The sequence below is a fragment of the Haliaeetus albicilla genome, chromosome 12, assembly GCF_947461875.1.
Source record: "Haliaeetus albicilla chromosome 12, bHalAlb1.1, whole genome shotgun sequence".
In the NCBI taxonomy this organism is placed as follows: domain Eukaryota; kingdom Metazoa; phylum Chordata; class Aves; order Accipitriformes; family Accipitridae; genus Haliaeetus; species Haliaeetus albicilla.
Window position 1 is genome coordinate 28,708,247 of NC_091494.1, and position 25,133 is coordinate 28,733,379.

Sequence of the window (25,133 nt, forward strand, 5' to 3'; positions counted from 1 at the left end):
GCCGCTGGAGCGCCTGGCCCAGGGCTTCGGCGTCAGCCCCGACGTGGTGCGGCGGGTGCTGCGGGGCCGGGGCTGTCCCCCGCCGCGCCGCCGCCTGCGGCAGGACGAGAGGGCCCTGAGCGCGGCACCGGCCACTGGCCATGAGGTGCGCGCCCCCGACGGCACGCTGCTGTACCGGTTGCCCCGGGGCGGGCCGGGACCCGGGGCGCAATAAACGGCTGCAGGGGACCCGCCTCCGCCCGCCCCCCGCTTCTTCCGCGCCGGCCATGGGCTCCGACGCGGCGCGGCTGCTGGAGGCGGCCGACTTCGCGGCCGGGAAGCACAAGGACCAGCGGCGGAAGGACCCCGAGGGCACCCCCTTCATCAACCACCCCATCGGTGCGGAGCCCCGCCCGTCCCGGGACAGCCCCGGCACCCGCGTCCCGCTCCCGGGGCCCCTTCTGTCCCCGAGCGCTGCCCGCCCCCGGGAGCCCTCCGCCCCGGCCCCTGGAGAGAGCCAGGTCCCCTCTCCTGTGCCACGTCCCTGCCGCCCGGCGGGGGTCTGAGCCCCCCAGGGCACTGCCCGCCCCCGGGCCCCCACCCTCCACCGCTCCGACCCCGTGTTCGGCTGCGGGAGCTCTCCCCTCCCCCCCTCCCCCGCCGTCGCTCCGGCGTGGACAGGGCCCCCGGCCCCCACAGCCCCCCCACCCGCCCGGCCTGGGGGCAGCGCCCGCCCCGCGGGGCTGTCAGCCCCCGGGGACGTCCCCGCCTGCTCCGGCTTAAGGCTTTCAGCCCCAGGACGTGCCCGCGGGGATGTCCGTCCCCGCCGCCCCGGGCACTGCCCGCCTCCCGGGGGAACCCCTCCCCGCCCCCTGCCCTGGCCCGGTGCGCCCCCTTCCCCGCGCCCCCCTCCCCACCTCTCCGCTCTGCGCCGCAGCCGTAGCCAGGATCCTGGCCAGCGAGGCCGGCGTGACCGACATCGTCGTGCTGCAGGTAACGCCCCTGCCCGCTCCCCGCTGCGGCGGGGGCCCGGTCCCGCACCCCCGAACGTCCCCCCTCCCTCCTCCTCCTCCTCCTCCCAGGCCGCCCTCCTCCACGACACGGTGGAAGACACGGACACCGCCTTCTCCGAGATCGAGGAGCGGTTCGGGGAGGAGGTGAGGCGCGTCGTGGAGGAGGTGACGGACGACAAGGCGCTGCCCAAGGCGGAGCGGAAGCGGCTGCAGATCGAGCGGGCCCCCGCCAGCAGCCCCCGCGCCAAACTGGTCAAACTGGCCGACAAACTGCACAACCTGCGGGACCTCAACCGCTGCACCCCGCAAGGTGCAGCAACGCGCCGGGTGTCCCCCGTGCCCCCGGCCCGCCCCGCTGTCCTGGGCCGGGCCCCCCTCAGCCCCTCCTCCCGGAGGTGACGCAGGCCGCGCGTGTCCCCGCAGGGTGGTCGCCGCAGCGCGTGCAGGAGTACTTCCAGTGGGCGGCGCGGGTGGTGGCCGGTCTGCGCGGGACGAGCCCGCCGCTGGAGGCCGCGCTGCAGCGGCTCTTCGAGGAGCGCGGCGTGGCCTCGGCGCCGCCGGGGCCTGACACCGGCACCGAGACCGGCGGGGCCTGGGAGGGCCGGGAGCCGCGGGCGGGGCGCGGCGGCCAATAAACGTGCGCGGAGCTCAGAGTCCCGCCTCCCTGTGTTGCCGTAACGCCGGGCACTTCCGCTGCGGGGTTCCGCCGCGGGGTTCCGGCGGGCGGCGCGTCCGCGTTCGGGCGTTCCGGGCGCCGCGTCGCTCCCCGCCGCCCCCCGCCGCCCCGCCATGGCCTTCGCCGGCCGCCGCGACGTGCCCGAGCCGCCCGACTTCGGTATCCTGAAGCGGCTGGCGCGGGACCAGCTCATCTATCTGCTGGAGCAGGTCCGGGCCGGGGCGGCGTCCGGCGGGGGCCGCTCGGGGATGGCCGCGGGTGGCGGGGTCGAGGCCCAGGGGGGCGGCGGGGCGGGGGCGAGGCCGGGCCCCGCACCGGGCGGGGGGGGATCCCGCACCGGGGGCTGGGGCTGGGGAGGCGGCGGGATCGGGGTCGGCCCCGGGCGGGAGAAGGTGGGGTGGGGGGGGTGGCCGGCCCGGCACCGGCAGGGGAGGGGGCTCGGCCCCGGGGCGGCCGGTGGGGCGCCGGCCCCACGGCCCGCCTGCCCTCAGCTCCCCGGGAAGAAGGACCTGTTCATCGAGGCGGACCTGATGAGCCCTCTGGACCGCATAGCCAACGTCTCCATCCTGAAGGTACCGCGGGGGCTGGGGCGGGGGCTGCCTGCTGCCTGCACTGCCTGCGCTGCCCACACTGCCTGCCCACGCCCCGGCCTCTCCCTGCAGCAGCACGAGGTGGACAAGCTGTACAAGGTGGAGAGCCGGCCGGTCATCAGCGCCAGTGACCAGTGAGTCCCCTGCTGTGGTGGCACTGGGGCTGCCCAGCCGGCCTGCAGCCACCCCACAGCTAGGCCAGGCCAGAGGGGTGCGCAGATCTGGGGGCAAGAGGCAGGGGGCAGGTGGGGGGGCAGGTGCCTCTTCCAGCTCAGGATTTGTCTCCGCTGGACTGGACGGGTCCCACAGCAGAGCTGCTGAGGGGATGGGCCGGGCACAAGGGGCCTCTCACTCCCCTCCATCGCTCTATGATGGCAGGTTCTGCTTCCTCGTCCGGCCACGGATCAAGACGATGAGGTACATCGCCGGTGAGTGCAAGCGGCCGAGGGGCAGTTGTCCATTACCCGCTGCTGATGGGTGACAACTCAGCCCCACACTGAAGCTCGGGCTGCAGCTGCCTCATGGGGAGCATCCCGCACTGCCTGGGCTGGGCTCGGTGCTCTGGGCTACCGGTGTTGAGTGGGCTTGAAGAAGTGCTTTCAGCAGGTCCGCAGCCTTGGCAGATGGGCCCCATGCCCAGGGTTTTTTTTTCTCTGCCTGAGGTATTTCGGGTACTGTGAGGTGTGGGACCCTGGACCTCATCAGACAAGAGGAGTTGTGCTGGTTCAGGGGGGTGGGCAGCCTTTGCAGAGTTGGCGCGATTTTTGTCCACAGATATTGTCAATGCTGACAAGATGTCAGGGAGGAGCAGGAAGTACAAGATTATCTTCAGCCCCCAAAAGGTCAGTTTGACCACACTCTGCTGCCAGTTACCTTGTCGCTCTGTGTCTGTGTGGCCTTCGTGCCTTCCACCCCTTCTACGGACACCAGAAGTTCTTTGTTTCTAACCCAGAAATGTTTAATTAAAACCAAATGTTGCGATGCCTGGGAATGACCTGGTGCCGTCCGTCGCCAGATCTTTTCTGCTCGCTTGGAGCCTGACTGGGCCCTGAGGGTCCCTCCTTCTCTTCCAGTTTTATGCTTGTGAGATGGTGCTGGAGGAAGAAGGAGTCTTTGGTGGTGAGTGGAGCTGTGGCGCCTGCCTCTTCCCCCACCCCGAGGGCTGGCTCGTGGTAGCTCTGATGCCACAGAATCCCAGTTGAATCCCAGTACTGGGATCCCTGTGCTGGGAGGGATGGGAGTGCAAGCAGGAACCACGGGTTCCCTTGAGCCTCGCTGCCTGCCTACGGGCAGGCGTGTGCACACTACAGCATCGGTGCCTCTTCTTTGTCTTCTGAGAGGAGAGAGGGTCCTGCCATGAATCCCTGTGGAATGACCCCTTCTCTCTGCTCCCCACACCCCTGTTTGTGGGGCTGTCGCGATTCTTGGGGCTGTTTCTCCTGAGGGCTGGGTAACTGTCATCTTTCCTTGTCCCAAACTCAGACGTCACCTGCGATGAATGGTCCTTCTACCTGCTTCCCCTGGACGAAGACATCATCAGCATGGAGCTGCCCGAGTTCTTTCGCGACTACTTCTTGGTCAGTGGGACACTACCGCTGGGACGCTGCCCTGCAGGGTGGCAGCCTTTCCCTCGCTCATCTGTTGGGCTCGGGACAGAAGAGCTTTGTTCAGAGAGCTGATGCATGACATCCTGCTCAGTCCCCTCACCGCAGGCCCTTGTTTTCTGTCCCAGGGTGGCTTTTACCAGGGGCTCTGATGGGCTGTGATGCTTCCCCTCCTTCACACACCTCCCCCTGTGCTGGCCCCTCCTCTGGTCCCTCCCAAGCAGCTTCGGGGCATCCCAGCATGTTCCTGTGCATGTTCCTCCTGGAAGCACCAAGCCCAGGACCCACTCCATCCCCAGTCCGTCTCCAGCCGAGTCCCCCAGTGTGGCAGTTGTTTCCCAGCCAGCCTGCCCTGACTCACTCCCCCATGTCTTGTTGTCTGTGCAGGAAGGAGATCACCGGTGGATCAACTCCGTCGCTCGAGCCTTGCAGTTACTGAACTCCCTGTACGGGCCTTTCGGCAAGGCCTACGGGATTGGCAGGTGTGCCAAGGTATGGTCCGCACTCCTGCACTCGGCTAGCACATGGGGAAGCCTCTCTGGTCCTGTAAGGACTACCGCTCACAGGGAATCAAACCCCGTCAGCCATGTGGCATTGTGTCACCACAGAGGTGGCACCACGTTGCTGCTTCTTCCCAGGTGGGGAAGCAGCAGCACGTAAGGGGCCAGTGCTGGGGCAGGCTGCGGCCCTCGGTGGGAGCCTGGGGCTGCTCCCCTGGGCCCTGGCATGCTCTGCCTGTCACAGATGAGCTACGAGCTGTGGCGGGACCTGGAGGAGGAGAGCGAGGCTGATGGCCAGGGCAGGAAGCCCGAGATTGGCAACGTCTTCCTCATGGACAGAGGTAGGCTGGAGTGAGGAGGGCAGCGGGCAAGGGCCGGGCAAGGAGGAGCAGTTTGGGCCGGCAGCTTGCCCAGAGGGGCAAGGAGAGCGTGTGCTGGCTGCAGGGAGCAGCAGGAGGTACAGGGTGGCTGGCTGCAGCAGTCGAGGTCGGGCAGGGCTGTGGCAGGCAAGGAGGGTGGGCAAGGGAGAAGGGTGAGGGCAGCCTGGGCAGTGGCTCTCGTTGCAGACACGGACTACGTGACAGCGCTGTGCTCCCAGGTGGTGTACGAGGGGCTGGTGGATGACACCTTCCGCATCAAGTGTGGTAGGTCACCAGGGAAGGCGACAGGGCGGCTCGGGGCTCCGTGCCTGCGTAGCAAGAGTCTCGGGTTTGTGCCCAGCATTGTCAGACCCAGGGCTTGTGTGCTGCAGCTGAGCCTGTTCCCCACAGGGACAGTCCTGGTGTGGGGTGCTGCTGGAGTCTGTCCACGAGGACAGCCCTTGGGCTGGGCGGGCGTCCCCTGTCTCTGCTGCCTTTTGCAGCAGGGCCAACACGTGCGGGGATGTCGCTAGCCCTGGGGCAAAGCAGCACTTCATCTTTCTCTGCAGGGAGTGTGGATTTTGGGCCAGACGTCACCTCTTCTGACAAGAGTATTAAGGTGCTGCTTAATGCCCAGGACAAAGTGAGTCCTGCTCATATGCCTCGGGGAAAGGGGGTCCCCCCTGTCCTCCGTGCCCAGGTGGCACCAGGGGGAGGCTGAGCCAGGCATTTCCTCCCCTAAGCCTGAGCAGGGAGCGGCCGGGTGCTGCTGGGTCTCAGAGCACAGGTTGGGAAGGGTCGGGGCACAGAGACCGGAAAAACGTGGTCTGCAGGCACAGCTTCGCTCTTGTAGTCGTCGGAGTCCCTGTGTGCAGGGGTGTGTTGTGCCAGCCAGTCAGTATTTTGGGGCACTGACTGCCCCAGTGGGGATACCACCTTGTCAGGCTGCTGGCAAGCGTCAGCTCCAGTTGCTGCCATGCTGGGGGCTGTGGCTGGGCTGGCCCCGTGCTGGCACAGGGGAGCATGGGGCCCAGCATCGACTGCTGCGTTGCTCTCTGCAGGTCTTCAGCCAGATTCGGAATGAGCACTTCTCTAGTGTGTTTGGCTTCCTGAGCCAGAAGTCGCGTAACCTGCAGGCACAGTATGACGTGAGTATCACCCCAGTGTGTGGGACACCCACGGTGCCATCCCTCCGCGTCCAGGTCACCTCCCCAGGTGCTCTTTCTTCCACAGCGGCGCCGTGGCATGGACATCAAGCAGATGAAGAACTTTGTCTCTCAGGAACTGAAGGGACTAAAGCAAGAGCATCGCCTGCTGAGCCTGCGTAGGAGCTGGGGCTGGGACGGTGGGGAGGGAGAGGTGCTGCAGCGGGTGCCTGGGCTCCCGGGGAACGTGGCAGGGGCTGAAGGGCCCTGCTAGTCCCCAGGAGGGGCAGATGATCTGAGCAGTGGGCAGGGTTACAGAGGCCATTAGTATGTGCAAGAGTCCGTAGTGGGGCTGGGGCTGGCAGGACAAGCAATATGCAGAGCTTGTTATGCCTCCAAAGTGGCCCTCTTTCTTGGCTGTGCAGATATTGGTGCCTGCGAGTCCATCATGAAAAAGAAGACCAAGCAGGACTTCCAGGAGATGATCAAGGCTGAACATTGTGAGTACTGTTCCCTGTCCCGCATCTGTTGCTGCTCCTGTCCCAATCCTCCCTTCCCTGCCCTCCCCTCCAACCCACTTGCCCCAGCCCTGGGCAGCCTCACACCTGGGTGCCCCCTGCGTGACCACAGTCCTTCCAGACCGTTTGCATTGGGGTGGGTCTTGAGGTCCTAGATAGGGTCAAGCCACATCCTCAGAGGGCTGGCATGTGGTGGGGTAGGAGGCCCAGCATTGCAAGCCTGCCCCGTTCCCTGGGGCTCAGGGAGGGAGGCTGAGCCCAGACTCCAGCTTGGTTAGCTGGTGAGAGCACTGGGGGTGGGTGAAGTGATGCTGCCTCTTCCCCGCCATAGCTCTGCTGGAGGGCTTCGACATCCGTGAGAGCACCAGCTTCATAGAGGAGCACATTGACCGGCAGGTGAGACCACACTGAGCCAGAGGGACGGGCTGCTCTGGCCACCCCATCCCGCTGCATGGACGTGGGGGCTGCAGGCAGCTCACCTCCTGCTCCCACACAGGTGTCCCCCATCGAGAGCCTGCGCCTGATGTGCCTCCTGTCCATCACAGAGAACGGTGAGGTGTTTGGCCGCACTGGGCAGGGAGGGGTGGCACCAGGGCCCTCCAGCCTTGGCGCAGAGCTCACCCTGGTGCTCCCCACAGGTCTCATCCCCAAAGACTACCGCTCCCTGAAAACCCAGTACCTGCAGGTGAGGGACTGGGGGCTCACCGCAGAGCAAGTGTTGTGTTGGACAGGGCTTCCCCTTCCTGCCTGCTGCTTGCTGCAAGGCGCCGGGCAGCAGCACTATCCAGGGGTGCTCAGGCTGTCTCTGCTGGATGGCCCTTGCCTCCATGGGCTCTGCATGAGCCCTGAGCTCTGCCTGCCCCTGCCCTTTGCCTGCAGGGTTGCTCTAAGCAGAATCCCCCATGGAGGTGGCACCCTGCCACCTTCCCATGCTTGCAGCTGGGGCTCCGTGCTGATGCAGCTGCCCCCTTCCCCAGAGCTATGGGCCTGAGCACTTGCTGACCTTCCACAACCTCAAGCGCATCGGGCTGCTGACCGAGCAGTCGGCTGGAGAGACTCTGACTGCTGTGGAGAGCAAAGTCAGCAAGCTGGTGACGGACCGCGCTGCAGGTGAGAGCCTGCCCTTTGCCCCATGAGTCCCTTGGGAGCCTGGGCTGTGAGGAGCCCTGGAGTCGGGAGCTGCTGCTTCAGAGCTGGCTGGAAGCATGTGGCAAACGTGGACACTGCAGGCACAGAGCGCGTCCCCAGAGATGGTGCTGCCTCTGCCCACAGGGGCCACAGGGCTGGCAGGCACCGCTGCCAGTTCTCTTCTAGAGCCAGGAGCTCTGCACATCCCTCTGCCCAGCCTGTGGCTGTGATTGATCCAGAGACTCCAGGCCTCTCCTTCAAGGCCGTTTCTCCTCATCTTGTTTTCCAGGAAAGATCACTGATGCGTTTAATTCTTTGGCCAGGAAGAGCAATTTTCGAGCCATAAGCAAGAAGCTGGGGTTGGTATGTCCTCGCAGGGCTGCTGGCCTGCCGCTCTGCCCATGTGCCCACTGGTGCCAGAAGACCTCTGGTCAGTCTGTGCCCGTGCCTGCCTCTCCAGGCTCAGCATCCCCAGGGACATTCACTGCATGGGGCCAGAGCTGCTGCCGCTGCTCCAGGCAGTGGAGGAGCTTCTCCCTTAGACAGGAGGTCACTGCGGGCTTCTCAGTCTGCCCTGACTCTGGGCCCCACCGGCTTGGTGGAGGGCCGGGTGCTCCGGCTGTGCAGGGGCTGGGGCTCACCTCGCTGCCTGCAAATGCTCTGGCCCAGCTCCAGCAGCAGCGCTGGCTTTGTGCAGCTGCCTGGCACTGGGGGGGGGCAGCTCTGTGGCCTTGGTCTTAGGAGGGGGTGGAGAGGTGACATTTCTGTCCCTGGCCCTCCAATGCACAGCCTGCCCAGGCCATGTGTTTGCTGGCCCTGGCCCGAAGGCGGCGGGGCAGGAGGTGGGGGCAGAGGCTTGCTCTGAGCGTCTGTCCCTCCTCACCCGCCTGCACCTCTAAGGGGGTTGGTGAAGCCCCCAGCAGGCTGGTCCTGTACCCTGAGTATTGCACATCTCTGCAGATCCCCCGGGTGGATGGAGAGTACGACCTGAAGATGCCTCGGGACATGGCTTACGTTTTCAGTGGGGCCTACGTCCCCCTGAGCTGCAAGATCATTGAGCAGGTGAGCCCACCTGCTGCTGGGGAGCACTGCGTGCATCCCCTTTGAGCCCTGGCCTCCTTCTGGGGGGTCTGGTGGGGGTCCTTCTGCCCAGGGCTGGGGCTGGCAGTGCTCAGCTGCTGGTCAATGCTTCCCTCCGCTGAGCTGTGCCCAGCACCTGCAGCCCAGCCCCACTGGGCCTGAGCCTGACCCCCTGCCCTGTCCCCCAGGTGCTGGAGCGCCGGGGCTGGCTGGGCCTGGAGGAGGTTGTGCGGCTGCTCAACGGCAATGAGTTTTCAGTCTCAGGTAGCACCAGCACCGGGCTGAGGGTGGGTGGGCCTGGGGCTGGTGGGGCCGACAGTGTTCTGCCCCATCCAGACAGCGCCGTGGAGGACAACCCCGCCTGGGATTCCCAGCGTGTCATCCTTGCCGTCTTCCTGGGGGGCTGCACCTTCTCAGAAATTGCTGCTCTTCGGTTTCTGGGGAAGGAGAGAGGTAGGAGCTGCAGTGGGGGCAGGGGGAGGGCTGCTGCCTGCCGAGGGGCAGGGAGCGGGCAAGAGCTCGGGGCACCCAGCAATCATGGCATAAAGCCGAGCAGCGGCCATGCCTGGTGTTGGTGGTGGTTAGAGCCAGCAGGGAAGGGGGTGGCGAGATCCATGGGCCCTCCTGGCAGGCTCTCCCATGCCCGCTCTGCCCCACGGCACGGCCGGGACTGGAGGGGCACTGGCGGGGCCTCTCCCCCCCCAGGGTGCAAGTTCATCTTCCTGACCACGGCCATCACCAACAGTGCCCGTATGATGGAGGCCATGATCGAGGCCAAGGCGTGAGGCCCGGCCGGGGCTGGGGGGGGCTCTGCCGCTCTCCGTGCCCCCCTTGTCAATAAACATCTCTCCTGGCACAGCTCCGGCTCGGCCTGGCGCTGGGGGCGGGCGGGGGCCCGGCGAAGGCCCCTGTGTGGTGGGGGCCGGGGGCGAAACTGCGACGGCGGTATAGCGCATGCGCAGTGGCGGTCGGGCACCGCCCCGGGTGGGGGCGTCCGCGCGAGGTCACGTGGTTGCTGTCAAATCGTGAGGGCGCGCGCCCAGCGCCTCGCGAGGGAGTGCCGTTACCTGTGACACAGCGGCGCCGGTCTCGCTTGTGATTGGTTAGAAGCCCTGAAGGCTTTTCGCTGCCATTGGCTGGTGGCCGGCTTGGGGCGGTACCGGTCGCGAGAGCGGCGGGTAGGAAGAGAAGGCTGACGGAGAGGGCGTGGCCCGAGTGGCGGTTGTGGGCAGGGCGTGTGGTGATGCCGTCGCCCGCGGCAGCCAATGAGCGCGTCCGGGAGGCGAGTTTGAATCCGCGGAGCGAGCGGTGGATGCAGAGCGGAGTGGTCACCATGAGGAAGAGGTGCGGGACGGGGACAGGGGGCTGGGGCGGCGGGGACCGGGGCAGGGGGACGGGTGGCCGGGGACACGGGACCGGGAGGGCGGGCGGGCGGCTGGCTGGCTGGCTGCTGATGTCTGGCGGGCCCCGGTGCCTTCAGTGAGGTGCTGGCGGCCGAGGCCGTGTCGTGCCTGAACCGAGCCATGGCGGCGCTGCGGGACATATGGGAGGAGATCGGCATCCCCGAGGAGCAGCGCCTGGAGCGTACCGAGGTCGTCAAGAAGCACATCAAGGTGAGGGCTGAGGGGGGGGATCCCCGGCGGCCGGGACAGGGCGGTCCCCGGGCCCGCTGTTGAGTCTCACGCTCGCTGTTGGGCCTGCGGCTGCAGCGAGAGCCCCCCCCGGCCTGGCCCGGGGCCAGGGCAGCTTGGCAGCAGCTCGCCCAGAAGGGCTCTGTCGGGGCCCTCCGGGCCAGGCTGCGAGCAGAGGGCCAGCCAGGTCTAGCAGAAGCACCCGGAGGTCCCTACTTGGGTTGGGGGCACCCGGGGATGTCGCTGTGCCTCTGCCCTTGCCCTGTGCGGCCTGGTCCTGCTGGGCACCCCGTGCTGCCTGCCCTTCTGCTGGCCCTTTCTTTGCTGAGGCCTAGCAGCAGTTCTCTAGCTGTGGTTCCAGTGGCTTGCCCAGTCTCCCATCATGCTCCCTTCTCACTCTCCATCCCCGGGACCCGCTTCTCTAACCGTGCCTGTGCCACAGAGTCTCCTGGACATGATGGTTGCAGAGGAGGAGAGCCTGAAGGAGCGCCTCTTGAAGAGCATTGCTCTATGTCGGAAGGAGCTTGACACCCTCTGCAGGGAGCTCCAGCTGGACCCCTTTGAGGTAAGGTATTGTTTTTCACTCCTGGGATCCTGCTGGCAACACTCTTCTGCTGCCTGGCCTCTGCCCCGGTGCCTCGGTGAGGCTGGAGCTCGCAAGGCAAGCATCTGTTCAAAACCACTTTTCCTGACGTTTGGTAGAGCCAAAGGCTTTGTGGCTCCTCGCAGGTTGGGCGCTGAGAGATGGTTGTGAGGAGGCCAGGTGTCTTGCAGCATCTCACTTTGAGCATTGCTGCTGTGTTTGCACCTTCCTGGGGAACATCTTGCTTGGAACAAGGGCTTGTGTCCCAGGTCTTTGTTTAAGAAGCCTAAATATATGAGTCAGGTCTGCAAGAGCTGTGGAGAAAAGCACCGATTTCTGTACTCTTCTAGGCAGAGGAAGAAAGTACTATTCTGCAGATGGAGAAGAATTTGCGCACCCGTGTGGAAGTGATGTTAAAGCAGAAAAGGGACAGGAAGCAGGAGCTCAAAACCCTGCAAGAACAAGATCGAGACTTGTGTGACATCCTCTGCACAACCCCGTTCTGCATTGACAGTACTGCTGTGCCCAGCCTGGAGGACCTGGATCGTTACAGGCGCCACTTGGCCTCCCTGACTGCCGAGAAGGTAAGCAGAGAGCGGGTGAGGATCTCGCCGATGGTGGCACGCAAGGTGCTCGCTGGTTTCTAATGCTGCTTGTCACCTCCAGGAGCAAAGGCGAGAAGAGTTTGTCAGCAGCAAGCGGCAAATCATCCTCCTTATGGAGGAGCTGGACCACACTCCAGACACAAGCTTTGAGCGGGATGTGGTGTGCGAGGATGAGGAAGCCTTCTGTTTGTCCATGGACAACATTGCTGCCCTCCAGAATCTGCTGCAGCAGGTATGTTGGCACACTGAGGCAGCGTTGCTTGCTGTGGAGGCTGTCAATGGGTCCTGGCAGCAGTTGGCATCGCAATGTAAAGAGCAACAGCTCGGTTTTCAGCAAGACTGTGTGTTAGAACATCCTTTTGGGAGCTTTTGCAAGATCTTGGAAGATGAACGAGTGGCTTTGCTAGGTGCAGTAAAGCAAATGGTGTACTCGTGCCCTTTGGGCTAGGCTGTGCTGGTGCTGAGCCTGTGCTTTACCTTCTGTAGCTGGAAGCCCGGCGATCCCTGAATGAAGCTGTGTGCACAGAGCTGCGCTCCAGAATTGTTGCGCTCTGGGAAAGGCTGCAGGTTCCTGTGGAGGAGAGAGAGTCTTCTGCAGTGCACATGACTGGGTCCAGAGCCAAAACCAGAAAAGCTGTAAGGACCCTCCTGTGCCCTTGGAGGGGGAGGGCTGGGGAGCAGCAACTCTGGGTTTCATGCTCCTGTTTGCTCAGCTAGAATGGAGGAGCTGCTTCCAGCAGTCAGGTGCGAGGTGAGCAGGCCAAATCCTGCCCTCGCGGGTAGAGGAGCTGGGAGTTGGTGCTGGTGACTGTCTATCTTAGAAAGTAGCTTAGGCAGAATATAAATCCTGTTCTGCTCCTTTTCTTCTCATGCTGCCTTCTCTGAGTCTGTGCTCTGATCTTTTTGGCAGCTGCAGTTGGAAGTGGACCGTCTGGAGGAGCTGAAGCTGCAGAACATGAAATCCGTGATTCAGGCAATCCGGGCAGAGCTGGCTGACTATTGGGACAAATGCTTCTACAGTCAGGAGCAGAGGGAAGGCTTCAGCCCCTATTACGATGGTGGGTGCTGGCTCTTCCTGCTCATTGACTCCCCTGTGGGAGCTGCAAGCTGCCTGCTGGCAGGCCAGCTGCTGAGAAAGACTGCCCTCAGCTCACAGGGGTGTGGGGATCCCGGGTGCCTCCTGAGCGTGCTGTTGTTATCCTCTCCAGAGGACTATACAGAGACCCTGCTTGAGCTCCACGATGCTGAGGTGGGGAAGATGAAGAGATACTATGAAACACACAAAGATCTGTTTGAGGCCGTCCAGAAGTGGGAGGAGAACTGGAAGCTGTTCCTGGAGCTGGAGGTATTGTCCAGGCAGGAACGTGCTCTGCTTGGCTCAGTGCTAGGTCACCGAGCAGTGTGTGCCTCTGCTGCCATGTGCAAAGTGCTCTTGGGAAAGACCAAGAAGGCACTAGGAAACCACAGTGGGTCAGTGAGGGGCTGGGGCGCTGTATGTAGCACACTGGTATGGTTTGTGATGGGGGGCTGTGCAGCAGGCATGGCTTCCTCCAGGGCCTTTATTCTGTGGGGTGTATCTTGGGCTGTGAGACTGGGTAGTGTATTTGGTTCTCTCCTGACCTCCCTTCTGTACTAGAGGAAAGCAACTGACCCCAGTCGCTTTGCCAACCGTGGGGGGAATCTGCTGAAAGAAGAGAAGCAGCGCGCAAAGCTGCAGAAGACACTTTCAAAGGTAGGTTCAGCCCTGGAGAAGAAACTGTAGTCCCAGATAGCACTGACTGAGGAAAAGCACAGCACTTAGAGCCAGCAAGAGATATCTCTGGGTGTGGAGATGCCCACGTTCAGGAGGGCAGCCTCTCTACACTGCCCTTGTGTCCTGATCAGCTGCAGGAGGAGCTGGAGAGCAGGGTCCAGGCCTGGAAGCAGGAGCATGAGGGGACCTTCCTGGTGAAGGGGCAGCAGTTCATGGAGTACGTGATGGAGCAGTGGCAGCTATACCGCCTGGAGAAAGAGAAGGAGAAGCAGGAGCGGGTGAGTGCGAAGCTAAGTGTGCTGCCTCCTGACCTGGAGGAGCCTCTGCTGCACTGAACACAGGCCCTGCTCTGCACAGGTGGGGGAACTGCCCCAGCTGCTGCCTGGGGTTCTGTGTCTCCTCACTCTCTGCCTGGAAGCAGCTCTGCATGCAGTCACCTTTTTTTGATGGTGGGACTGGTGTCCATTGCTATCAGTGTCTGTGTGTGTTGAGCCCCTTTCTTGGCCCCAGCTGTGCCAGAACTGTAGCTTGGTTCTGGATACCTGTAAACCTCTGTTGAAATACCTGCTGCTTGGCCATGCCACAGATTGTGTGCAGGGCACTGCCTGCTGGCAGAAGCCTGCCCTTCCCCTGGCAGCCAGTGGCAAGCAGGTGCTCCACAGCTCTGCACAGCTGTTGTGCTTGGGTTTGTAAGTGCAGATCTCTCACACAGCACCTGAAGAAAAGCCGCCAGATTGAGGCAGAGATGATGTATGGAAGCACCCCACGGACACCCATCAAGCGCCGGGTGCTCGGCCCCCACACGCCTGGCAAAGTAAGGAAGGTAAACTGTCTGTGCGAAGCAGTGTAGATGTGCTGGACCCCAAGTGCTTGGCTGGGACCCTGCTGGGAGCTGAGTGCTGTCACTAGGCTAGAGCTGTGCCTTGTCTTGGACTGTCCTTGGTCCCATGCAGAGATGCAGGGAAGGCTTAGGGTGCTGCGGCAGTGTAACAGATGCAGAGAAAGGCCCCAGGCTGCAGGCACCTCTGTTCTCCCTGGGGACAACTGGATCTGTTGCACTGTGGTGCTCTGGAGGCAGAAGGCTCTGTGCAGCTGGGACTTCCACCTTGGTTTCCCTGGCGTGGTGCAGCTGCTGGCTTCTTCCCAGTGTAACATGTGCTCTGCTTTTCCCCTCAGCTCAATGGCACTTCCATCTCCAGTGCCACACCCAACAGCACCGTTCGTTCAGCTTTTGGGGGAACCATCTACCACTCACCAACGTCTCGGTTGCCACCTTCTGGAGGGAAGGTAAGGAGCTTTCCAGGGTGTCCCTGCCCAGCAGGATGAGCTGGGGAGGAGATGAGTGAGCTGGAATGGCACAGCTCTGACTGCTGTCACACTGTGCTTCACTGCCTCCCTTGCCAATCTCCTGGGGTGCAAAAGCCCCTGTTTGTCCATAGACTGCTGTGTTAGGCTGCTGTAATCCTGGCAGGATATTTCTGGGACCTGAGGGAGGAGTAGGGTAGTACAAGCATTCAGGAAATCTTCCTCCAGCCCAGATTTCTAGCGTACCTCGGTTCCTCTGTGGCTGAGCCTGCAGCTTGGGGGACCTTCAAAACATGTGTGTGGTATTGTATGTTTCTGAGATCAGAATTGGGCCCTAGACCCTGGAGGGCTCCTGGAGCTTGAAACTACTCTGGCACTGCAGAGTGACAGGCAGCAAAGCCAGCACAGCTCCCCTAGCTCTACTTAATTCTTGTGTCCTGTCTAACTGTCACTTTTTCCTGTAGTTTGGCCAGGCTCGGACCCCCATCCGTGCAGTTGCAAAGCCCCCCCGTCCTGGATACAGGGAACGGAACAAGGAGAACGTGTCCCAGCTGAATGGAACCACCCTGAGCGGTGGGTGCACCCCCACAGCCCCTGCCCAGCGTAACCACAGCGTTAATTCTGTTGCCAGCACCTATTCTGAGTTTGCGGTAATTCACCTCTTCTAAACCCACCTCCCCTCACTGGGCAGCACAGGGGGTGTGCTCCCTCCCTCCCAGAGCACCCCAAGGGACTCAGCTCTGCACAGCCCTCCTTGTGTCCCTGTGCAGAGGGGCTGTTCTTGCTAGTGCCTGTGACAGCAGATCTGTCGGCCCTACATTGAAAACTTAAAATTGAGGTTTGGTGGCTGAGGCCAAGCACTGCTCAGGTCACACAAAGGCCCTGAGCAGCCCAGTGGAGAACAGACACAAACACAAGAGAAATGCTGATGTTGGGGGCATCTCCCAGCCCTGTGCAGGGGCAAAGCTGTACATGGCCCAGGCCCCCTGGAACAGCCCCGCTGCAGTGATGCAGCCACTCTCCTGAGGTGGGTCTGTCTCCAGCTGCTTGAGCAAGCAGCTTGACCACCCCTGGTCACTTGTTGCAGCGTGTTCTGGGGGTGATGATGCTCCCCAGCCTGTCCGAGGGGCTGCAGTATGGTGGCTAGGGCAGCTGGCAGCAGCAGCACTCTCACTGTCCTAACCTGGTCAGTGAGAGAGGGGAGGGAGGGTCTCCTGACCCCCCAAGGGGGGGAAGCCTTTTCCTGCTGCCTGCATGTACTCACGGACACTGCTTGCTGTCCCCCCTGAGCTGAGCCTGCAAAGAGACCCTGGCATCTGTCCCACCTTTTCCGCTGGTCTCTCTGTGGTGTGCTGGGTGAGCAAAGCCTGGGGAGCTGCCCCATCTGCTGAAGAAGGTACTCTCTGCTGATGGACAGGACTTTGCTGTCTCTGGCTGGCTGTAGGTCCCTTAGCCTCTGCCCTTCCATTAGGATGGGCTGAGCCCAAGCTTTAACATCTTCTGACACTAGAAAGCCATGAGCATCTCTTCCTTGTGGCAGCTAAGCTGGCGTGTGGTGCACCCTGTGTGTCCCTGGGGCTGTGCTGAGGATTTCCCTGCAGCAGAACTGTGATTCCAGGCTTGTGCACAGCCTCAGGGCCAGGAGGGTGCTGGTTTGTGATGGAGGCAGATTCCTGCTAGGTATTCCCTTCCTCCAGCAGCTGGGCATGGCTGTCCCTGTCCTCCTGCGTGCCCTCCCTTCGCCAAGGGGCAGCCTGTTTGCTTTCTACTGATCTGGCAGTGCTTTCCAGGACAGACAGCCTGCTGCAGGAGAGAGGGATGTGGTTCCCAGCCTGGGGCTGTCTGGGTAACAGGTACTCCTGCTTCTGGGAGGCTGACAGGCTCCTAGTTCTTTCTCAGCTACTTGATGCTAATGTTTTCCTGTCCTCTTCTGAAGCAAGAGAGCGGCGGGGGCGGGGGGGAAGGAGCTCAAACAAACAAGCAGGAGCACCCTGGCCTGCCCTTCTTGCCAGCCTGGAGCTGCTCCTGCTTTCCCACAAAGCAACAGTACTGTCCCTGCTGCCATCTGCACAGCTGCCCTCTCTGTCCCCTCATCCCTGTCTCCTGCTTCTTGTTTCCACAGCGCGAACTTTCAAAGGCTTCCAGGTCTGACAGTACTTCCCGCATCCTGAACTCCACCACCACCAATGCCTTCTGCTGAGCTGCTGCCTGCTGGGCTCCAGCTGGTCGTAGTCGTAGTGAGTCGCTGCTCGGGCAGAGTGTTACACAGCTCTCCCTGTGCCCAAAGCGTCCCATGCTCTAGGTTTAACTTTTACCTGGGTCCCAGGCGTTACTCCGGCCAGCCTGGCTCTCTGTGGGGCGGGGGGGTGTTTCTGCCTAATGGGGTAGGGTGTGAAAAGTACACTTTTTAAAACTTGCTTTTATTTAGGGAATTCTTGCAATTGTTTATGATTAAAGATTGTGTTAGGGTAGCGCAGTGATGGGTGCTGGCTCCTGCTGCAGCCTGGCTGGCTGGGGTGAGCATCGGTGCTCAGTCACAGGGGCTCTGCCTTGCTGAGCATGCTCTGGGACAGACAGGACCTATGGCTTTGGTGCCTTTTGTCAGAGGCTTTTTTACCCTCCATATTGCTGTAGCTATTGTCCATAAGCATCTTCCTTTCTCAACATCACAGCAGGCTTGTTTTAGTGGGGGCTTGCTTTAGCTCAGGTTCCATTAGCAGACTTTGCTTGACCCCTTGTATCCTGCTGCTCCCTCTGCCCCCTCCCTGAGCAGTGGAGAGGCAGAGCCTGTGGCAGCAAGTGCCTGAGCACACATTACTAGCAAGGAAGTGAGCTACAGTGGGACAAGGCCTTCTTCCCTGCTCTTGGGAAGGAGACCAGCTTGTCCTACCCCAGGACCTGCTCTGCACCGTCCAGTGCTGCCCTCTGCCCTCCCTCGCACTTCGATCTAGCAGAGGACAGCAAGCCGAGTGCTTTGGCAGTATGACACAGCCCTGGGCACAGCTTGGGGGGGCCTGTTTGCACTTTTGTTAAAGCTCTGTATGTATGCGTCTGTCCCTGATCGTGACTAGTTTGCACCTTGTTATCACTACAGTCCCCCACTTGCTGTTATTTATTCTCCAGGTTCTGTGCCCTTCTTCTGTAACTCTGTATATACTGTTCAATGGAATAATATGTATATGTTTATATAGCTGCTGCTGTTTGTGTATCCATGGGGTGACCGAAGGCTCCCCCGCTGTGGCCTTGCAGCTGGGGAGGGTTGGGCATAGCTTTTAGCTGGGGTTGGGACCGGGACAGTCTTTTGTATGCAACAGGAAGCACCACCACAGCCATTAGTGTGGTAGTAATGTAGATGTAATGAAAGTAGTAAAGTAAATGTAGAGTAATGAGTAGTAAAGTAGATGTAATGTAGAGTAATGAAAAGTAGATGTAATAAATATGTTCAGCCTTTCCCTTGGTTGTCTTCAGCACTTTTGTGCAGCTGCAGCCTGGGCAGGGTCAGGTGCCAGTCCAGTTCCAGTGTGTGAGTTCAGTTCCCTGTGGGCTAAACCTGGCCAGATCCTGTCTTGGGGCATCGCCTGCCCCATCTCTGAGGGCAGAGTGGTGCTGGGGCTGGTCCTAGCAGCAGGCACGCAGGAGCAGAGCTTGCCTGTGTCTTCCTCACTGCAGACAGCTGGGGGACAGCAAGGGGCTTTGGGGCCCTCATGGCTCCAGCACACAGATGTAGGTGGTCCAGGGCCCACACACCACCTCCTCTGCCCGTAACCCCTCGGCCACCAGGTACTCAACACGGCGTGGCTGGTCAGAGCTGGCATTGTCCTTGTGTCCCAACTGCCCGTATTTACCTGCAGACACCACAGTCGTGGTCACCATTACAGGGTGAGGGTTCCCTGGCCTTGCAGGGGCAGGGAGGAAATGTGAGAGCAGCGCCTCCCCCTACAACTGGCTCCAGCCAGGAACCTGTGGCACTGCTCTGCTATGAAACCTCACCCTGATAAAATGACTTGTTATACAAGTAATAGCAGCCAATGGTAAGGAAGCAGAAACCAAAGGCTGTTCCTGGGGGGTGCTGCACCATCCCAGAGCAAAGACATCACTTACCCCAGCCCCAGGTGTAGAGCTCGCCACCTCCTGCAAACAGGACAGCACCCATCAGACAGCACCCACCTCTACCCCAATGGGTCCTGGTGAACCCCAGGCCATGTTAGCCACCCCCCTGCTCCTGGGCAGCACCAAAAGCAGGGGTGCTGCCTGCCTCCCTGCCAGCAAGAGCCAGGCACTCACGTGTGATGATGGCTGTGTGCCGGGACCCACAGCTGACCTTGCTGACCTCCAGGTCCTGTGGCAGATCCAGCAATGCTGGGAACGCCTGGATGGAAATGAATGCGGTGTCCTCAGCAGCCAGCTGCTCCTGGTGGGGCATCAGCTCAGCGGCCCCTGGGGAAGAACGGACCCTCAGCTCCCGGGAACGACCAGGCCTTGCCAACATCATCAGCAGGCTGGAACCACACCAGCCTCACACCTAGCTGCTGGCACTGCTTGTGGTCCCGGCATCACCTGCTGTCCCTGGCCTGACCAGCTGCACCCTCACCTGCTCCGGGGTCATGGTCCTGTGCCTGCTCTTCCACCAGTGCTTTGGAGGGCAGAGCCAGCTGGCCGGACTCGTTCCAGCCCCACATGTAGAGGTCTCCTGTCTCTGCAGGGTGGGAGGGAGCCCATCAGGGATGCCCCTGGAGCAGAGCTCAGCCCTGAACCCCTGGCAGTGGCTGAGTGCTCTGGGGGCACCAGCACCGACCGTGCATGGCACAGGGCAGCAGTACGGGGTACTGGTCCTGCCGGGGCCATACGCTGCCACTGACCACCTGCACCCAGCACAGCCCCTCACCGCTAATGCTGGCCGAATGCCACCCGCCAGCCGCCACCGCCTGCATCGGCACACCGGCCAACGCCTCCACCAGCCGCGGCTGCAGCTCTGACTCCAGGGTCCCGTGGCCGAGCTGCCCGTGCCTGTGGGGAGACACACATGGACAGACAGACACACACCTCCTGCACCTCACTGCCCTCCAGTCCTCGCACCTCCCAGCCCCGCCATGAGCCCACGGTCCTGATCGAGCCCCTCCTGCCTGCTGCTGCCCATGACCCGGCCCCCCAGGACACCCCATGGCAGGGAGGGTGCAGAGGGGGCACAGGGCCCAGCCTCAGGGGGAAGGAGGGTGCCCCTGCACCCTGGTGCCAGGCCATGGGAGGCTGGCAGGGACTCTGGGGCCCAGAGAGCGGGTTGCAGCACGCAAGCCTGTGGGTCAGTAGCAGCTGCACAACACGAGGCAGGGGTCCATGTCATCGTGCAATCGCTGTGCAACGGTGCGGTGAATGACACAAGTCTGAACTGATAAATGTGTTTACAAGTCAGTCCATTGCTCAGCTAACTGCTGAGCTCACTTGGGCTATGCTGAGCCAGCAATCAACAGCGCAATGGTGGCAATCAGTTTAGCCCCCAAGTCTGAAAGTGAAAGTGGGGGAAATCCCATGAGGGGACAAGCTGGGGCTCATCCGGGGGGGGTGGGGTGGGGTGGCACCAATTGCCATGACAAGCGTTTCACATAGCAGGCACACTAAGGAGGGCAGGCCCATGTGGGCTACGCAGGGCAGGACTCAGACACACATGCTGTGGGGGAGCTGCCCCACGTGAAAAAAATCCACCCTGCGTGGGTGAGCTGTGCCATCACTGGTGCTGACAGCAACGCCAAGGACACAAACAGCCCCGGGGGTGGCAGCCATGGCCAAAGGCGAAGGCGATGAGATGCATGTGGCTTCTGGCACCATTCGGGGTGGCAGAGCCTGAGCTGCTGAAGGAATCGCCAAGGCTGAGAGGAGGAGCTGAGTCCAGAAATAGGGAAAAGCCAAGTGCTGGTGGGAGGACAATGCCCAGTGCAGGCAACCTGCGCACAGGACTGGAACCGTGACAGTTACAGACTGGGAGGGTTGGTGGCGAGCAAGTGGAATATAACACCCCAGTGGCTTTAATTGTCAAAGCTGTTGAAAAAGCTGAAAGAGTTGGAAAGGTAAAATAAACAGCTCAGCTGCACGGAGCAGATGAGTCTTGGGGATCGTCAAAGTGTCGGAACAGGATGCCAAAAACTGCCAATGCAACAACACTGGAAAGTATTTTTGCTCTCCTTCACAGGGATATCTGCAGAAAGTCAGGGCAAAGAGATGCACCCAGCAGGGCTAAACACAGGGCTGGTTCTTGGCTGGCCCCAAGCTCAGCTGCAGGCACCGAGCAGCAGCTTAGAGTGCCGACAAGCAGGGAAGCGTTTGCAGCAGTGGGGAAAGGGGGCTCCTAGCCCGAGCAGGCAAAGGCAACCACAGCCTGCAGAAAGAAAGGGGCTATGAAGGCTTGAGCAGGGCCAGTGCCGAGCCATTATACAGAAGAGCTGTGACACTGTGGGACACGGCCTAGGGACATGCTGGAGGATTCTCAGCCATGGAGAGAAGCTTAACCATGGCATTTAGTTTTCTTTCAAAAATGTTAATCCTAAAATACATGTTCACAAGTGTAGAAACCTTTCCTCTGAGGGGAAGCAAGAAGGACAAGATAATACAGTGTCTGCAAATGCAACAACTGCTGATTTAAACTGAGTTTTAGGTTTGCTGTAAGGACCAGCTGGCCAAGACCCCAGCCAGCAGTGAACAGAGAATGGGGGAACAAAATGCTCCTGAGCCGATCAGATACACTGAGGGAGGGCGATGGGCCAAGTCACACAGCTCTGCTGAGTACAACCATCAGTCTTTGGTGGTTTTGTTTTCCATAAGTAGCAAAGAAAGAGAGAGGAACACATAATCCCTTCCACCCTATGGATATTAACAACTAATAGTTACTGTGCTCAGAGTTGATCGCGCACTGGCATCCTAACATGGTGCCTCACACGTACATCTGTGGTACTGGGGATGTACAGATGCAAACCAATGGATTTACCAAGTGGGGGGGTGGGGGTGGGGTGGTGTCAGAGCGTGACAAGACCCAGCGATGCCTCAGCGACACCCAGAAATGAGCCCTACAGTAACGGGGCTTTAATGGCCCACGGCTCCCAGCACATCTTTGCAGCTCTGGGACTGAGAGGATGCATCCCTGTGTGCTGCAGTCCCGGGGGCATTTAGCCCACTGTGCCAGAACTGATGGTGCTGGACAGGGCAAGAACTCAGAGCAGCTGCAGCCGCGAGGGCTGCAACGCTGCGTACAAGCAACACAAACAGTGGCACAGGTAGGAGCCGGCAACTTGTGTTGCCAAATGCGTAACCACACCTCAGCCTTGGAGCAAACGGAGAAGCAGGAATCCCTTGGCAGGCGCCAGGCAGTAGAAATCACGCGATCCAGAGAAGGGATAGCCTGGAGCTGCGCCCTCCGTCATCTGGGAAAATGTTACTGGATGTGGGGCAGCCAGGGCAGCATGTGCAAAAGCAAACCCTGAGCTAACAGATAACACCTTTAAGAGACTAAACTGAACAATCCTGCTGGCTATTTATTGCACCCAAGTGCAACTGCTGGCAAGTGAAAGAGGGCGTCAGGGGTTGATGCTTTTCCCAAGGGGTTTACTCCTCTCCCTAGCAGAGGGATCTTGTACTGAAGTGCTAACAGACATGTGGTACCACTGTCCATCTCAGAAACAAACTGATCTTTGACTGCAGGTGGCTGCCTTTGTGACATGTTACAGAGGAGCAGGAGCAGAGGGAGCTGAACCTTACACTGATTTGAAGCAGCCGGGTGAAGGATAAGGCAGAGCACAGACGCGGTACCTGGCCGTCACTCGCCCACAGGAAAGAGAGATTTGTGCTGAGCTGATGCACCAACAACCTCAGCCAGGGACCCAGCCAGCCTGACGTGGTGAAACATCCCGACATCACTGCAGCACCCAGAGAGAAGCTGAGAGTGGAAAACCAACAGGCCTAGCAAGTGCATTAGAGAATAAAAACCTTTCAAATGGGGACTGAGAGTGAACCGCCAATTGTACGTCACTGGTGTGACAGGTTTATGGGACAGTCCCCAAAACCTGCGGCTGTGTTATACTTGATACTGTATCCTGTGGTTGTGCCGATAGCGCTGCAACAACCTTCCTTTATCACCCTGCATGCATAGGGCCAGGCACCACAGGAGCAGTGCTGCAGGACCAGACAGGAGGGTACGTGGCCTGGTACCATGAAAACCACAGCAGACTCAGCAAGAAGGGACCGCAGGGACATCAGGGGTCATGCAGAGACCTGAGTGGTCTCAGAGGCCACCCTGACAGGGCCACAAGCCAGTGGCCCCACAGAAACCACAGCCCCAGCACCCACAGAGGAGACAGGGCTAGCGAGGGGGGGACCCAGCGGGGATGGGAGCGCAGGCAGGGTGGGCACAGCAGGGCCAGCGCTCCCCAGAAGCCAGGAGCCAGGCTGCCTGTGCCAGGGGGGACATGCTGGTGCTCAGCAGGACCTGGCTTCGGCGAATGCCAGATCCTGTCAGCACAGGGGTGAACACTGTGCAGCAGGGGGGATGCAGGCAGCCATGGGGGCGGGGGGGAGCACCCTTCACGGAGAGCACGCCCGCTACATCAGCAATGATGTACAGGGCTGAGATTGCTTAGTGATAGTGTGAGAAATGCCAAATTCGGGTAGAAGTAGCAAAACTGGGACCAGCAGGGAAGAGCATGGGGGTGACCCACCGGCCCCCCTCCATCACACTGCTGGCCTGAAGACGTGGAGTGGGAGAGCTAAGCCTAGAGGGGTGGACTAACGCCAAGTGACATGGGAGGGTAAGGAGGGATGGGCTTACACCCCAATACCTTTATCCCTGCTGCACCCCCACACCCTAACCCTGAGCCCCCCCCAGCTGTAGCAGCAAGCAGCATGGAAAGGTAAGGAGGGACAGACTTGCACCCTAACCCCATGCACTGCAGGAGGGTGGAGGGAAAGGAGAAAGGGCTGTAACTCAACAGCAGTTGTATATCATCAAGAGGACTTAAGAGTTCTTAAGTGGAGCTCAGTAATTATGCGCAACACCACACAGAATAACAGGATGATGAAGTAACGAGCGGTGTGTTTACTAACTAGTCAATTAGTTTACTGATCGTGTAATCACTTTATTAGATTATTTTACCACACTGACTAATCAATCAACACTACACAGACTCCAACCGGTCCGTCTTAAGCCTGCCAGCTCACGGGGAGAGCTCAGACCCTGGGGTGACATCCCCCCCCACCCCCAACATCCTCTCACCTGCATCCTCCCTGGCATCCCTTTTGTACCCCCCCCATCATTCTCGCTGCATCCCCCCCAGCACGCTCAGCATCCCTTCCCGCATCATCTCCCCCTCTATGTCCTTCATCCCACGCCCCCCTCCCGCCGCAGCACTCCTGCCTTCCCTCCTAACCGCCCGGCAAACCCGCTGCCACCCTCCTCCTGCACCCCCCTGTGCCCCCCCCCATCCCCTTCTCACCTCGGTACCACCTCCCCGCGTCCCTCCCCTGCACCCCACCCCGTCCCTCGCACCCTTCCCGCGGGGCCGGGCGCGCCCCACGCCTGCACCCACCCCCTCGACCCCCCCCCCCCCGGCGCTCACCTTCCGCCGCCCCAGGCGTAGGCCTCCCCGGCGGCGCCCAGCGCCAGGACGTGCTCCTGCCCCAGGGCCAGCCGGCGGGCCCGCACCCCCCCGGGCAGAGCGGCGAAGAAGGGCGGCCGCGGGGTGGCGAAGCCGCCGGGCAGCAGCGGCAGCGGGCGGCGGGGCCCCGGCGGCGGCAGGGCCCGGCTCCAGGAGGCCGCTTCCCGCAGCTCTCCCCGCAGCGCCGCCGCCCGCGGCCAGGCCCCGGCCGCCGCCGGTCCCCGCAGCACCAGGTGGGTCTCGGAGGGTAGCGCCTCGGTCCAGCCCGGCGGCAGCCGCCGCCGCAGCCCCGCGCTCCGCACCTCCAGCCCCGCGCCTGCCGCAGCGGGACCGTCAGCGCCGGGGGGCGGGGGACACACACACATCCCGGGGGACCGGCCCTGGGAGGGGGACATCCCGGGGACCGGCGCTTGGCGGGGGGAAGGGGACACCCCGGGGGGACCGGCGCTGGGAGGGGGGGACGGGGACACCCCGGGGGGACGGGGGCTTGGGGAAGGAAGGGGACATCCCGGGGGGACCGGCGCTGGGAGGGGGGATGGGGACACGGCAGGGGGACCGGCGCTTGGCGGGAAGAAGGGGACACCCCGGGGGACCGGCGCCGTGGGAGGGTGGGGGTTCCATCCCGGGGGTCTGGCGTCAGGGGACGCGGCGGACGGCACCGACCGAGGGGACCGGCGCCGCGGGGAACGGAGACCCCGCCGTCCCGGTGCAGCGCGCGGAAGGGGGAACCGGGCGCCAGGCCGGCCCAGGGCAGCACCGCCACCGCGGGAGGAACGGGGACCCGGGGCACCGGCCCAGGGGGCGCTCACCGGTCTCCACAACCACGTAGCTCCAGGCGGGCCAGACGCGGCGGATCCCCTCGGGACCCGACTCCAGGCGCCGCGGCCCCGGGCCCGGCCCCAGTTCCCCCGCCGCCTCCTCGGTGCTGAAGCCGAAGACGAGCCAGGCGCGGCGCGGAGCCGCCATGGCGGGGCGGGGGAAGGCGGGGCGGGGGAAGGCGGGGCGGGGGAAGGCGGGGCGGGGGAAGGC

The 25,133-nt window shown here is 61.9% G+C and overlaps 3 protein-coding genes across 9 annotated transcripts; 2 read left to right on the forward strand and 1 right to left on the reverse strand.

Moving 5' to 3' along the window:
• Position 1: 1 nt before the first annotated feature.
• Positions 2-9,448, forward strand: VPS33B (VPS33B late endosome and lysosome associated). Its single transcript, XM_069798758.1, is given in 28 exon segments — positions 2-378; positions 1,062-1,302; positions 1,416-1,554; positions 1,557-1,658; positions 1,660-1,698; positions 1,701-1,877; positions 2,160-2,240; positions 2,331-2,392; positions 2,637-2,686; positions 3,033-3,100; positions 3,332-3,377; positions 3,741-3,835; positions 4,250-4,354; positions 4,607-4,703; positions 4,929-5,006; positions 5,291-5,364; positions 5,783-5,869; positions 5,955-6,045; positions 6,292-6,366; positions 6,716-6,780; positions 6,881-6,935; positions 7,023-7,069; positions 7,362-7,494; positions 7,802-7,875; positions 8,473-8,574; positions 8,781-8,856; positions 8,929-9,045; positions 9,298-9,448. Coding segments are annotated over 28 exon segments (2,694 nt in total). The 5' UTR covers positions 2-140; the 3' UTR covers positions 9,378-9,448.
• Positions 9,449-9,543: 95 nt separating this feature from the next.
• On the forward strand, positions 9,544-17,922 carry PRC1 (protein regulator of cytokinesis 1). Of its 3 annotated transcripts, none has more exons than XM_069798764.1 (14): positions 9,544-9,936; positions 10,073-10,205; positions 10,666-10,788; positions 11,157-11,390; positions 11,473-11,643; positions 11,898-12,047; positions 12,322-12,469; positions 12,620-12,756; positions 13,048-13,143; positions 13,296-13,442; positions 13,877-13,978; positions 14,341-14,451; positions 14,934-15,119; positions 16,592-17,922. In XM_069798764.1, exons 1-14 carry the CDS (start codon positions 9,836-9,838, stop codon positions 16,667-16,669), a joined length of 1,917 nt encoding a protein of 638 aa, XP_069654865.1. In that variant the 5' UTR covers positions 9,544-9,835; the 3' UTR covers positions 16,670-17,922. The 3 variants fall into 3 exon arrangements, with proteins under 3 accessions (XP_069654865.1, XP_069654864.1, XP_069654866.1); XM_069798763.1 differs by having other exon boundaries at positions 9,545-9,936; positions 13,877-13,987; XM_069798765.1 differs by having other exon boundaries at positions 9,545-9,936; positions 13,877-13,987; positions 14,934-15,042.
• On the reverse strand, positions 13,280-25,126 carry RCCD1 (RCC1 domain containing 1). Of its 5 annotated transcripts, none has more exons than XM_069798770.1 (7): positions 24,914-25,126; positions 24,066-24,420; positions 19,355-19,476; positions 19,061-19,165; positions 18,791-18,906; positions 18,571-18,600; positions 13,280-13,412 (listed from the first exon to the last, which is right to left on the reverse strand). In XM_069798770.1, the coding sequence occupies exons 1-7, from the start codon at positions 25,068-25,070 to the stop codon at positions 13,404-13,406; spliced, it is 894 nt and encodes a 297-aa protein (XP_069654871.1). In that variant the 5' UTR covers positions 25,071-25,126; the 3' UTR covers positions 13,280-13,403. The 5 variants fall into 5 exon arrangements, with proteins under 5 accessions (XP_069654871.1, XP_069654870.1, XP_069654867.1 ...); XM_069798769.1 differs by having other exon boundaries at positions 18,754-18,906; XM_069798766.1 differs by lacking the exon at positions 13,280-13,412 and adding an exon at positions 17,856-18,314.
• Positions 25,127-25,133: the final 7 nt, after the last annotated feature.